The sequence below is a fragment of the Oryctolagus cuniculus genome, chromosome 5, assembly GCF_051225735.1.
Source record: "Oryctolagus cuniculus isolate XC-2025 breed Fujian yellow rabbit chromosome 5, ASM5122573v1, whole genome shotgun sequence".
In the NCBI taxonomy this organism is placed as follows: Eukaryota; Metazoa; Chordata; class Mammalia; order Lagomorpha; family Leporidae; genus Oryctolagus; species Oryctolagus cuniculus.
In genome coordinates this window covers 7,222,608-7,235,776 of record NC_142871.1, presented here as the reverse complement: position 1 = coordinate 7,235,776, position 13,169 = coordinate 7,222,608, and the positions used below count along the sequence as shown (strand labels likewise).

The window sequence follows — 13,169 nt, the reverse complement described above, 5'->3', positions numbered from 1 at the left end:
GTAACAGGTCCTCTTGGCCGGCGCCGCGGCTCAATAGGCTAATCCTCCACCTAGCGGTGCCGGCACACCAGGTTCTAGTCCCGGTCGGGGCGCTAGATTCTGTCCCGGTTGCCCCTCTTCCAGGCCAGCTCTCTGCTGTGGCCCGGGAGTGCAGTGGAAGATGGCCCAAGTGCTTGGGCCCTGCACCCCATGGGAGACCAGGAGAAGCACCTGGCTCCTGGCTCCTGCCTTCGGATAGGTGTGCTGCGCCGGCCGCAGCGCACCAGCCGCGGCGGCCATTGGAGGGTGAACCAACGGCAAAAGGAAGACCTTTCTCTCTGCCTCTCTCTCTCTCACTGTCCACTCTGCCTGTAAAACAACAACAACAGCAACAACAACAAAAAAACAGGTCCTCTCTCTCCAGGTGGTGACGCACAGCAGAGACCCAGGTGCAGTTCTGGGCTCCTGGCTTCAGCCTGGCCCAGTCCTGGCTTCCGGAGGCATCTAGAGAGTGACCTGGCAGATGCACGATTCTCTCTCTCTCTCTCCCCTGCCCTCGTCCTCTTTGCCTGTCTGTCTTTCTCCCTGTCACTCTGCCTTTCAAATAAACGATAAGCAAACAACAGCATTTGTCTTTCTCAAGGCTTCAGGCATATCAGCCACGCTCGGGATGGAGCCAGATCCCACGCCCCTGTCCTCACCCTGCCACCATCACACCCACCTCAGTAAAAACAGAACCATGGGACTCGTTCACTCGCTCACGCACAGCCACTCAGCCACCACGTCCTTCAACCACACCCCTCCCCCAATCTGTCTCCTCTCCAGCTGCCTTACCCCAGACCATGCTGTAGCAAGATTCGCATTCTTAAAATCTAATCAGGATAATGCCGATCCCCGCTTAAACTTCCAAGAATTCCCCGCTGCCCCCGAGCTTAGAACAAAGGCCAAGCTCTCCCTCCTGTTCGGTGTTTTCCAGAGCCCTCGGTCTCATTTAGTGCCTCAATTCTTGGGGGCCGTGGGACACGTGCGTGTTCTGCTTCAGATACCCTTCTGCCCCAGCCCTGTTCACCTTGCTCATTTAGTAGCTGGTGTCCGCTCAACCTTTAATTTCATGGTTCCTTAGCTCTTTATCTAAAGAAGGTTCAATCTCAACCACACTGTTCATTTCGATCTTAAAATTAATCACGGTTGTACTTTCGACCTCCTTGTATACTATTTTATCCAACATTAGCACAGTAATAGTGCAGGAAAGATGTGTAGTCCATGCTCCTTGGGTGAATGAAGGCGACTGCCTTCCAGAGCTGTTGATTGAACCCAGCGCGGAGGGAGCTGGAGAGGTGGCGTGCGGTATCATTCCTCCATCACGCTCATCCAGAGCTTCACAGTGACAGCCACAGGGTGGCCACACATTTGCCACATGGCTGGGGGCGGGGGAACGAAGGTGCTTTGGGAGCATGAATCGTAACACAAATCAAATTTAACAATGCATCATTTTAAATCCCAAATGCATCTAATTTTATTTCAGAAGGTAATGGTTTATAATGTGTACTGACTGGTTTTTAATCCGTATTTAAAAAAGTCAAGATGCTTATTGAGGTCCAATTAACATGCGAAGGGTGGTGGGCATTCAGCATGGCAGTCCAGCCGCCTTTAGGGTGCGGCCATCCCACGTCAGAGCGTCGGGTTCAGCTCTCGGCTTCTGATTCCAGCTTCCTGCTCATGCAGACCCTGGAAGCAGTGGTGACGACTCAGGTCGGGTCATGGTTTGTAGTCCTGGCTCCCAGCTTCCCCCCGGTCACTGCAGGCATTGGTCTGTCTGTGGAGTCTCTCAGTGCATTGCCTGAGTGTGACACTTGCCCTGTCATCTACTTTGCTGCTACTCCCACAATATATTGATGGAGCGTCAGCAGCATTTAAAAATCAGAAATGTTTTGGGACAGCACTTAATGCTTGCAACTTCCTTAGCAATCTTATTTATTTACAAAATTCCTAGGAGATGGTTGAGTGAAACGTTTGCTTTTCTACCAGAAAAAAGCCAATCTATGAGACAAAAATGATCTAAGGATGCCCGTAACATACATTAATGTCAACATTTTATTTCATCAAGTGGCTTATGTTGCATCCAGCAAGAGTCTGCGAGCTCACCAGGGAGCCCCCCTCCCCTGGCAGGACTGGGGGGCCAGTATCTGTGTTGCTTCTCCAAAACCCCGCACCCCCTTCTGCCAGGTACCAGCGGGACCCAGATACCCCTGTCTGACGCGTTCTGTTGATATACGTGGCCGGAGAAATTCCTGACTCCCATGCCTCCGCGGGGCTGATGCCCAGACCCGTGGCAGCTCTGCACAGTCCTTTCCTAGCGCGTCCGCCCTTCAGCTGCCCCACACCCGAGACCTTTCCCGGAGCTTGGGGAACTCACAGCTGCCGGCACCACGTGCCTGGTAGCTGCTGTCTGCTTTCTCCAGCTTTCCTCCCATTCTCCCTGCATGGAGGCCGGCTCGCACCTGGGCCACCGCCTCCTCCGCAGCTCCCTGGTGTCTTCCCTAACTGCTCCTTTCCTGCCACCACGCATCGCTCTGCAGGCCCCAAGGAGAGCCTGTGTCCTTTCTACTTTGCAAACCACCCAGCTGTCAACTGCAAACCACCGGCTACACGGGGCTCTGTTTCTCCTTTTGCGTGTGCTATGGACACCTGCCTTCTCCATCTCTCTCCTCAAGTCTTTAGTCTGACTCACCACAACTCAACCTGTGCCCAGGTCTGCTCTGGGGACAACTCTGGGTGAGATCAACATCCACACAGGCTCCATTTCTCTGCTCTTCAGGATACAACCCCCAGCCTCTGCAGTCGTCCTGTCCTCGGTTGGAACTTAGTCATCCACATTCCTGGACCTCCCCTGGACCTTGGTGGTGCCACTCACTTACCTCCTGGAAAACTTGTGTCAATTATCGTGTTCTTTGGATTAGACCTACCTCTTTTCCCAACTAAACCCTCTTAGTACCCAAACTCTTAAAATTCTCTGAAGCCACAGGGATCCACAGGCCACTGTTCCTGTCACCTCTCCCTGTCGCTCCCTCAGTCCCCACCCTCTGCTGGCTGAGAACCAACGGTCAGTCCACAGTCACAGCTCCCCCAGGCCCTCCCTCAGGTCTTCTGCCTCACTCTCATTCTTGTTAAACCTGAATGCCTCTCAGCTCCAACTCCCTGCCTTCCCTGCACCTGTGTGTCACCATACAGTGACATGTGACAGAGAACTCAGGTTGCCCACTCTGACTCCAGGGTCACCCATCGCCCAAATTTATTCACACCTCATCCTTTCAAACACCAATTTGATGATTCTGTCTGTAGAGCTCCTGACCCGTCTCCAACTCAGCCAATGACCTGGATTCATGTTTAGCTGAGAAAAGGCTAGAAGAGGTCTCTGGGAGGACACACCTAGGTCCTACACATGCACATCCCTGCCTGCACACGCTGCCTCCCCCTGCACATGCACATCCCTGCCTGCACACCCTGCCTCCCCCTGCACATCTGTGCATACACACACTGCCTCCCCTGCACATCCCTGCCTGCACACCCTGCCTCCCCCTGCACATCCCTGCCTGCACACACTGCCTCCCCCTGCACATCCCTGCCTGCACACCCTGCCTTCCCCCTGCACATCCCTGCCTGCACACGCTGCCTCCCCCTGCACATCCCTGCCTGCACACGCTGCCTCCCCCTGCACACCCCTGCATACACACACTGCCTTCCCCCTGCACATCCCTGCCTGCACACACTGCCTCCCCCTGCACATCCCTGCCTGCACACGCTGCCTCCCCCTGCACATCCCTGCCTGCACATGCTGCCTCCCCCTGCACATCCCTGCCTGCACATGCTGCCTCCCCCTGCACACCCCTGCATACACACACTGCCTCCCCTGCACATCCCTGCCTGCACATGCTGCTTCCCCCTGCACATCAATGCCCACACACACTGCCTAATCCTATACATCTCTGCCTGCACAACACTGCTCTCCCCCTGCACATGCACATCCCTGCCTGCACACACTGCCTCCCCTGCACACCCCTGCCTGCACACGCTGCCCCCCTGCACATCCCTGCCTGCACAACACTGCTCTCCCCCTGCACATGCACACCCCTGCCTGCACAACACTGCTCTCCCCCTGCACATGCACATCCCTGCCTGCACACACTGCCTCCCCCTGCACATCCTGCCTGCACACACTGCCTCCCCCTGCACATCCTGCCTGCACACACTGCCTCCCCCTGCACATCCTGCCTGCACATGCTGCCTCCCCCTGCACATCCCTGCCTGCACACGCTGCCTCCCCCTGCACATCCCTGCCTGCACATGCTGCCTCCCCCTGCACATCCCTGCCTGCACACGCTGCCTCCCCCTGCACATCCTGCCTGCACATGCTGCCTCCCCCTGCACATCCCTGCCTACACACCTTGCCTCCCCCTGCACATCCCGCCTGCACATGCTGCCTAATCCTACACATCCCTGCATGCACAGCCTGCCTTCTCTCCTGCCACTAGGCTGAACTGCCCACTCTCTCATCCAAGGTCAGGCTCATGTTACGGTTTTTGCTCCTGAATTCTCCATCTTCCTCCTGAATCATCTGTCTCCCAATCGCTCTGCTGGAGCATTCCCATCAGAAGGTAGACACACTTTACATTTCTTCCCTATAAAAAGAAAAATTTCCTGCTCACACCCCATCCCCAAGCTTCCTCATTTCTTTGCTAAATGTACAGCTTAAGTTGCTAAATTCCTCAAAAACAATTCCATTTGGCCTATGTTTGCTGTCTCCCACTGCTCCTCTCCCCTCTCACACTCTCTCACCACTCCAGGGTCAAGGTCACCAGCGACTTGTATTGCTCGCTTCTCATCCTTACCCTAACCCGAGGAGCAAAGGACTTGGATAATCACAGCTCCTCCCAGAAGTGCCTTCTTGCTATGGCTAGAGTGGGACATAGCACATAGTAGGTGATCAGTCGTTATCTGGTGGAGAAAAGGCGCGGAGGAAGAGATGTGGTTTTCTAGGAAACAGGACACAATTTTGTGGTATGCTGGCTTTCCATAGCTAATCAGGATAATAGCAATCTTGATTACTGCGTGATTGCATTTCTGGTAGGATGCAAGACCTTGACTTTTATGCAGATCTAAGGAGGTGATTACAGTTGGCTCCCTTCCCTAGCAATCACACAGTCACCAAAGCAAACGCGGACAGGATTTGCAAATATTGGTACAGGTTAGAAGAGGCGGCTCCGATGTCCCAACAGAAAATGTTGGGGGAACAACATTTGTTACTCTTGAGTTGAGTTAGGATGTTTCTTACTCTCGCCAGAGAAGGCTCTGAGACACAGGGGTTTTCAGCAGGAGGGCTGTCTGTTGGGTTTGCCATCAACCCTTACCTACAGTGCCGAATGACCGATTTTGCTGGTATATTTGAATCATCACTTACGACTGCTACTCTGGAACCTTGCGGTACGAGAAGATGAAAGAGGCACACCGCAGCCCGCTAATTCTGGGCCATGGAAAGGACTCCAGCTCCCTCGCCTCTCCGAATTTGCCCCTTTCTGCTTTCGCTGTCTTGTCAGAAAGAGGCAGCCACACTTTGCCATGCACAGCTACAAAACAAACACACACAAATGCCAAGCCTCCCTGGCATGCCTGAGCCACACCATGAGGTATCAGGGGAAGGCTCCACAGCACCACGTCCCAGCTCAGTGCACGCTGTCTGGCAGGAGCGGGCAGATGAGCTCAGGAATATCAGTCAGCCCAACCCACACGTCGCCAACCATGTACCAAAGTGTTTTAAAGACCACTTGACACCTGCACTTAATACCTGGGTCCAGAATCAGAAAGTCCATAGGAGGATCAAATGATGACTGCTGTGGCCGCACTGTGGGGCAATGGGTTAAGCCGCCATCTGCAGCACCTGTAACCCATATGGGTACTGGGTCCAGTCCTGGTTGCTCCACTTCTAACCCAGCTCCCTGCTGATATACCTGGGAAAGCAGCAGAGGATGGCCCAAGTGCTTGGACCCTGCACCCATTTGGGAGACCCAGATGAAGCTCCTCACTCCTGGCTTCAACCTGGCCCAGCCCTGGCTGTTGTGGCCATTTGGGAAGTGAAGCAGTGGATGGAAGATCCCTCTGTCTCTCCTTCTTTCTCACTGTAACTCTGCCTTTCAAATAAATAAATGTATTTTTTTAAAACACAGATGAATGTTTCGAGTATATGTATGCATTTGTTATACATCCATATGTATATGTGTACTATGTAGCACCTTGGATGACTGACTTGGCATGTTTATTTGCAGAGTGACGGGGCCTCCCTGGGTACCACTTGGTATTTAAACAGCCTACGATAAGTTGGCTATACGAGTCATGTGTTCACAACCACAGAAAAGATGGCTGTCATGCAATGTGGGCTGCACACACAGGCAGTACAGAAACCCACGGAACGAGCCTGCATGCCCACCCACAGCTGTCAGGTTGGGAGCGCCCAGGGCTCCGTCTCCCTGCGGCTGCGTTCGCCTCTGCCTTCGCTTGTTTGCTCCTCTGTCGCTTTGCACTCCTGCTGCTCAAGGCCTGGGATGAAACACACTGGCAGGTAGCAGATGCACCAATTAATAACCTGTCAGGTCTGATAGATAGGAGAGGAAAACAGCGTTCTCACGCGTGTCTCCTGTGTGGCTGTCTTCCCCACGTCAGGGTCAGGAGGTACGCGGGCCTCCCTGGAGACTGCAAGGCTGTCTCATCAGTGTCTGTCTTGCGTGACACTTTGATGCACCCTTTGGGACACAAACTCACCTGCTCTTCTCCGAGAATCCTGAAGTGATGCAGCTCTGTAATCAGGGAGTTGGGGCAGCCAGCTGTTAGGGAGAAGAATCAACAGAAACGTCATTGTCATTCTGGGCAGTAAGATGCTCTTACACACAGCTATGACTGCCAACCACTGGTGTTGACAGCAGTGGGGCCGCCGGTGCGTATCTGAAAGACACACGCCTGGCCAACCACAAAAAGGCCATGCCTGCAGAGGAGCCATGGCCGCCACTGCTCCACTCTGGCTCTGACCTGGTCTTGTTTTCTCTCTGTCCTATCCTGGCGTTTGAGGGCCTTAGGGCATCAGCCCTTTTCTGGTGTTTAGGAACATGTCCCTTGCCCCTAACGCACAGCTAGGATTCGGGGGAAGAGTCAGGGACTGCGGGCTCTCACTTCTCTCTTTCCTGTCCTGGATCCTCACCCTCCATGCCTCCAGGCTTAAGGATGGAGACAGGGCAGCTGGGCCCGTCTCCACAGGATTCGGCGTAGGCTGGGGACTTGGCCTCATTTCTCCCCTGAGGCTTTGTCAAGCCCCACAGGATTCTGCACTTGAGCTTGGAAAGGGTTCTGTGGGAGGACCTGGGTGCAGGTGCAGTGGTGTTAATGGTCCTCACTCTCCAGTTCTACCCAATCAATGAAGCCCCGCCCTCCCCCAAAGCTTTGCATCTTTCATCAGTTAAAGAATAAGAAAATGAATTACGGTCCCGCATCACTTAGTGATGGGGACACCTGAGAAACGCTTCACTGGGGAACTGGGGAACTCTGTCGCGGTGCAAACGTGGTTGTGTGTGACATCACTAGGCAATGCAGTCTCACGGACCACGTCCATCACGGACTGACGTATGGCCGTGCAGCACCAGACTGGATATGTGTCAGCACTTCAAAAGGTTCACAGAAAAGTAGGCAAAAAGGGAAGTTTATTCTGCTGTGAAACTACTTTGGAATCATGCCCAATCTTTCATTATATACACTTTCATAATACACATTTTCGTGAACTTTTTGAAAACCACTTGTGCATATATATTACACACACATACATGCCTCTCGTAACTTATAGATTTCTGCATGATTAGTATCACTTCAACTGTGTTCCTTCCCTGTCAACAGAATTATTCCATAGTACTAGGCTGTAGTCATTTATAATACTAACTCTGAAAGCAAAATTGATACAAAAACCTGTTTCTCTGAGATAAGATCTTGGGATTAGGGATCTGCTGCTGTTTCTGCTAAGGAAATAGGACTGGACAGGAACCAACACAGGGATTGCTGAGTCATTCCTCACATGACTCAGCATTGTGCGGTGAGGATGGTGAGGGCTGAGGAGCTCTGTCTGCACAGGGCAGGCTAAGGAACGATGCACTCGTCTTCCTGTGGGGGAAGGTGCCAGCCTCTGCAAGACAGCTGAGGTCTAGGCGCCGGGCCAGAAGAAAGGATCTGAACCCACAGGCGGAGGAGAGACAGTGCCTGCAGGCTGGGACCTGCGGTCTCCACACAGAGGCTAAGTGAACACACACAGGGAAGTTCAGAGAGAACGCAGGTGTCAACCTGTTGGGCTCAGGGATGCCCAGATGGCTGGGAAAGCGATGTGTCTGGGAGGTGTTTCCGGAAGAGATTAGTGTTGGCATCCTAAGCGGATCCTCCCTCACCTGTGTGGGCTTGCATCCCCCATCCCCCATCCCCCGGGGCATAAGGGCCTGAGTGGAACAGAAGGCAGAGGAGGGCACGTTCTCCGACTTCGGAGTGGAGCCACCCGTCTCCTCCCGCCCTCTCGCACCAGTACTCCCGGTTCTTGGGCCTTCTGACTCCCAGACTAAACCCCGCCCCCCAACACCTGCTGGTCCTTGGGCCCCAGGCTCTGATGGAGTCTCACTCCCGTGTCTGTGTGAACCACAGATGTGTGCTGGACACATCTACACTTGCGGGTGCCTCAGAAAGCTCACGGGAAATGTGTATTAGGACAAACCCACAGGGTTTCATGTTGTTTTACACAAAAATAAACCACCTTTTGATTTTGCTGTTTCATATTTTGAGGTTCCGTTTCTCTGCAGAACCCTGTCTGAGGCACTGGATTAGCACCACTTGTGAAATTTCATGGTTATGTAAAATGCTGGAACATAGCCTTAGTCTTGGAATTATCTAGCATTTCATACTAGGAGAAAGTCACTCATAGATGTTTGCTGAAGTAGTACCAAAACCAAGTAAACAGAATGTCGTCAGAGATATAAAGAAGTGACGGCCCTGCCTGACAGCAGTCCAGGAAAGCACGTGCAAATCCTGAGGTGGATATTTTGGGGGAAGATGTAGCAGTGAGTTGCCATGGGTATGTCGACACAGGAGAGAAGCAAAGCTGGGTTGAAGATGGTCCTGAGCCGAATCCCCGCTGAGCTGCAGGCGTGCAGGCTGAAGGCTGCCTGGAGGGGCTGCTTGTTGGGGGTGGCTGTTCTGATGATCCGCTAGGCAGCTGATGCGAGTGTATGTTGGCCACAGGAATGACTGCAGTGTAACCACACCCACTCTGCCAGCTCAGCCTCAAGTCAGATCCTGTGCTTTGGATCCCGATGGCAGCAAGAGGTCCTATTTTGGCTTCCTGAAATGAGTGAGGCAGCAACAGGGACAGGCAGGAGCCAAGGGCTGCTTTGCCAACAAGTGACAGCGCTGGAACTGGGTCTGAGTGTCTGAGGGCAAGCGTCATGGGGTGGCGGCCAAAGAATGGAGGTGGCCAGTGGCACAGGGACATAGGTGGGCCCAGATCCGGTGAGCCTGTGCCTGCTGCACAGGGCACTGCTGGCTCCCGCGCTGTGGCTTAGTGTCGGTGAGAGGAAAGCACCTTCCCCACTAAGTTCACTCTGTAGGGGCCGGCGTTGTGGTGGAGTGGGTTAAGTTGCTGCCTATGATGCTGGCATCTCATATGAGAGCCAGTTCAAGTCCCAGCTGCACCACTTCTGATCCAGCTCCCTGCTAACGCACAGAGGAAAGCAGAAGATGGCCCAAGGGCTTGGGTCCCTGTACTCACGTGGGAGCCCTCAGCCCCAGCTGCTGTGGCCATTTGAGGAGCAGCATTTGGAGAGCACCCGGCCAAGGCTTAATCTACTATGCCAAAGCCCTGACCCTAAGAAATAGCTTTTAAAAGCAGATTTATTTATATGACAGAGTGTCAGAAAGAAGAAGGGGGTGGGGAGAGGTATCTTTCTTCTGCTGATTCACTCCTCAAATGGCCCCGATGGTTAGGACTGGGCCAGCCCCAAGCCAGGAGCCTGGGATGCCATCTGGGTCTCCCAGGTGGGCGGCAGGGGCCCAGGAACTTGGGCCATCTCCCACTGCCTTCCCAGGAGCATTAGCTGGGAGCAACCCGGACTGCAGCTGACACTCTGATATGGAATGCTGGCGATGCAGGTGGCGGATTAACCTGCTGCACCGCGATGCCAGCCCCATAAGTATTACCTTTTAATAGTAATTGCATACCACCTTAGAAGTTTTAAATGATGTTTTTTTTCTTTTTAAGTGGTCTTTTATATCACTCAAATTTGACAGAAGTGGCCTTGCCGTGTTTTAATTCTAGGTAAGGGAAGAAACAGAATTTAAAATGAGCTTATCTTCAGCATTTGTATTCTCACCGTCTCCTAAGATATACGTAAAAGGATCGATGTCGATGATAGCTCAAATACAAACATCTTTAACAGAAGACTAGATAATTAGCGAGACACCTGGCGGGTGCAGAACAGAACAAACAAGGATTGACAGGGCAGAAAGTCAGAAGGGAGGGGCGGTGAGGAAGGGGCCGAAGCCTTAGAGACGTCGAGGGTCCTCCTCGCAGGTGGGAAATGGACGCGGCCAAGCTCAGTGTGGCAACAGAGCTTTAGATCCCAGACCCAGACACGCAAGGTGGGCACACAATGCCCTGGTGCAGGCGGCGTGAGAGCTGTCAGGCCTGGAGCCGCTGGTCAGGCCCAAACCGAAAAAAATAGTGAAGCTGGGAGGGTGTGAAAGAGGGGGCCTGATGCCCGTGCACCTGATCACAGGAGGCTCTGCCAGAACCACCACCCTGCACCGAGGCCGCCGCAACCCTGCACAGGGAACACTCGGGCAGGACGTCTGTCCTCGGCCTTGGACTGGCTCCTGAGAGCCCCCATTAGTATTCCTCGCATGGAGGAGTCTCGTATCAGAGCCGCTTTCTCATTCTGCCTTGGAAAGCTTCCCTGTGCCTCGGCCTCTCTGGAAATAGGCACAGGGACTACGGAGCACGTACGTGCCGCACAGAGTCATCCCTGGAGAATCTGTGTTCCGTGGAGAAAGCCAAGTTCACAGACAGGGTGGAGGTGGCAGGGAGGGAAGCAGGGCCTGGTCAATAACGACTAAGACAAATGGGTGTTAACGGGCCGGCGTGCTCTTTCGCATTCCCAACCCTCCCCTCCACCCCGCCTGGCAGGGTCCACACACAGACACCCATGCACACACAGACACCCATGCACACACAGACACGCATACACACTAACTGCCTCCTGCAGGCCCAGTGTCTGCTTGGGCTGCTCCTCATCTCACACTGTCTACTTAGGTGCTGGTCCATTTCACTCAGTCGCTGTCTCTGGAGAGCAGTTACCAAGATGCCGTGAAGGTGACCCGGGCGGGGGTCACGCTGTCCTCCTGAGGGCTCCATGCTCACTGGGATTGGCAACCCAAGTCCTTGCAGTGCCTTGAGTCCTCTGGGCTCTGGACTCTGTCTCCCTGGCTCACTATATTGCAGCCACACTGGCCTGCACTCTGTTGCTAGTTGCACCGGGCAGGTGTAGGCTCCTGGTCTGTGCGCCAGCTGCTGCCTCTGCCCAGCTCCTGGTCTGTGTGTACATGGCATGCTCCCCACCTCCACTTTCTCTGTAGGCTTTCTGGGTTTGCCTGTAGGAAACTGCACCCACCTTTACCCTCCTAGTACCCTGCCTTACTCCTGCCGTGTCGCTCTGCTGCACTAATCCTCGAACAACAGACCGCTCACCTGGAGTACTTTATTTTCTGCCTTCCACGGCTGAAGTATAAGGGGCACAAGTGCAGGGATTTTTATCTGTTTTGCCACTGGTGCATCATCTGTGCCTGGAAGAGGGGCTGGCAAGCAGCAGGTGCTCCAGCACGAGTCATTCCCCTACCTAACGCAGCGACTGTGGCACCAGGACAAGATCCTGTTCCCCCCAGCCCTCTGCCCATCCCAGAGGCCCCAGTCTCTGCTCTGAGCTGCAGCCCCACGGGCACCATATGGTGAAGGGACCCTCTTCTGAGCAGCCTCTTCTCTCCCCAGCTTGGATTCCACATGGGCAGAGCCAGCGATGCTGGGAGCCCACGACTGCCTCGGGCTGCTCTGCACTGCTCTGATGACCTCTGACCCACAGCTCTCAGTAAACAACACATCTTCTTGTCCACTTCTGCTCCAGTTCTGCCAATCGCAGCTCCTGCAGCAAGTTGGGTAGAGGTCCACACCACCTCCCTGAAGCTGCGGTCCTCTCTCTGGGCCAGCGTCTCTCCGACTTCCTTCCGGGCTTGTCCCAGCCTCGGCTGAAGCTGTGGTCCTCTCCATGGCCAGCATCTCTCTGACTTCCTTCCAGGCTCGTCCCGGCCTCGGCTGTGCTCCTCACTTCACCTCCCTCTGCTGTGTTCTCCTAAGATGCCACTCTAAGACAATGCCCAAACCCAGCGACTGTGGTGGTAAATGCAGGAAGAGCTGCTCAGATCCCCTGTGAGGAGGGACCAGGGGTGGGGTGGCAGCCCCTGACCCTGACCTGGTGGCAGAGTGCAGGTGCAAGAGCCCAGCTCTTGTGTACCCAGTTGGGTCATGACACGCTCCATTTGCTACCAAAGCCCCTGCTGGATGCCTGGGGCACTGCCAGGCCTGCAGAGCAGGTTAACCTCTTCCTCTGCCTGGCCAAGCCCTGTCCCACTCTCCCTCAGGGGCAGATCCGTAAACTACTTTATGTCCCCTATACTCTGTCCCACCCTGGGGCACCTGACACGTGCACCAGTACATAACTTCATATCCCTTCCCCGTTACCAACACCTCGGTCCCCAGTTCTCTCCATTCCTCCAGGATGGACCTGTGAGGGTTCTTCCTCCTCCCCAGTCTGTCTTCTCTGACCTAACCTGTCCCCTCGCTCCCTGTGGGCCCATTCGCCTCTCATGCTCACTTTCACACGACGGCTCTGCACCTTGTGTGGAAATCCGGCGAAGGTTCACCCCTGAACATACAGGGCTGTTTCTCCCCGTCTGTTGCCTTCTCCTCTCATCCAGCTTTCCCAAACGAATGCCATGTAGCGGTCATTGTCTCTACTTGAACGTACGTACTGGAGATGTGGCTCACAGAAGGGAAAGTGAAACTGGGAGTTTCA

General features: G+C 54.2%; 1 protein-coding gene across 9 annotated transcripts in view; it reads right to left on the bottom strand.

Moving 5' to 3' along the window:
* PRKN (parkin RBR E3 ubiquitin protein ligase) overlaps window positions 1-13,169 on the bottom strand; it is a 1,393,119-nt gene that overhangs the window by 186,602 nt on the left and 1,193,348 nt on the right. For 8 of the 9 annotated variants that reach the window (XM_051855168.3, XM_051855165.3, XM_089332479.1 and 5 more), the window contains one exon: window positions 6,793-6,854. In XM_051855168.3, the coding sequence (XP_051711128.3) occupies window positions 6,793-6,854 (62 nt within the window). Of the gene's footprint in view, window positions 1-1,506; window positions 1,708-6,792; window positions 6,855-13,169 lie in introns of those variants that run through there. The other variant, XM_089332481.1, reaches the window with a different exon arrangement.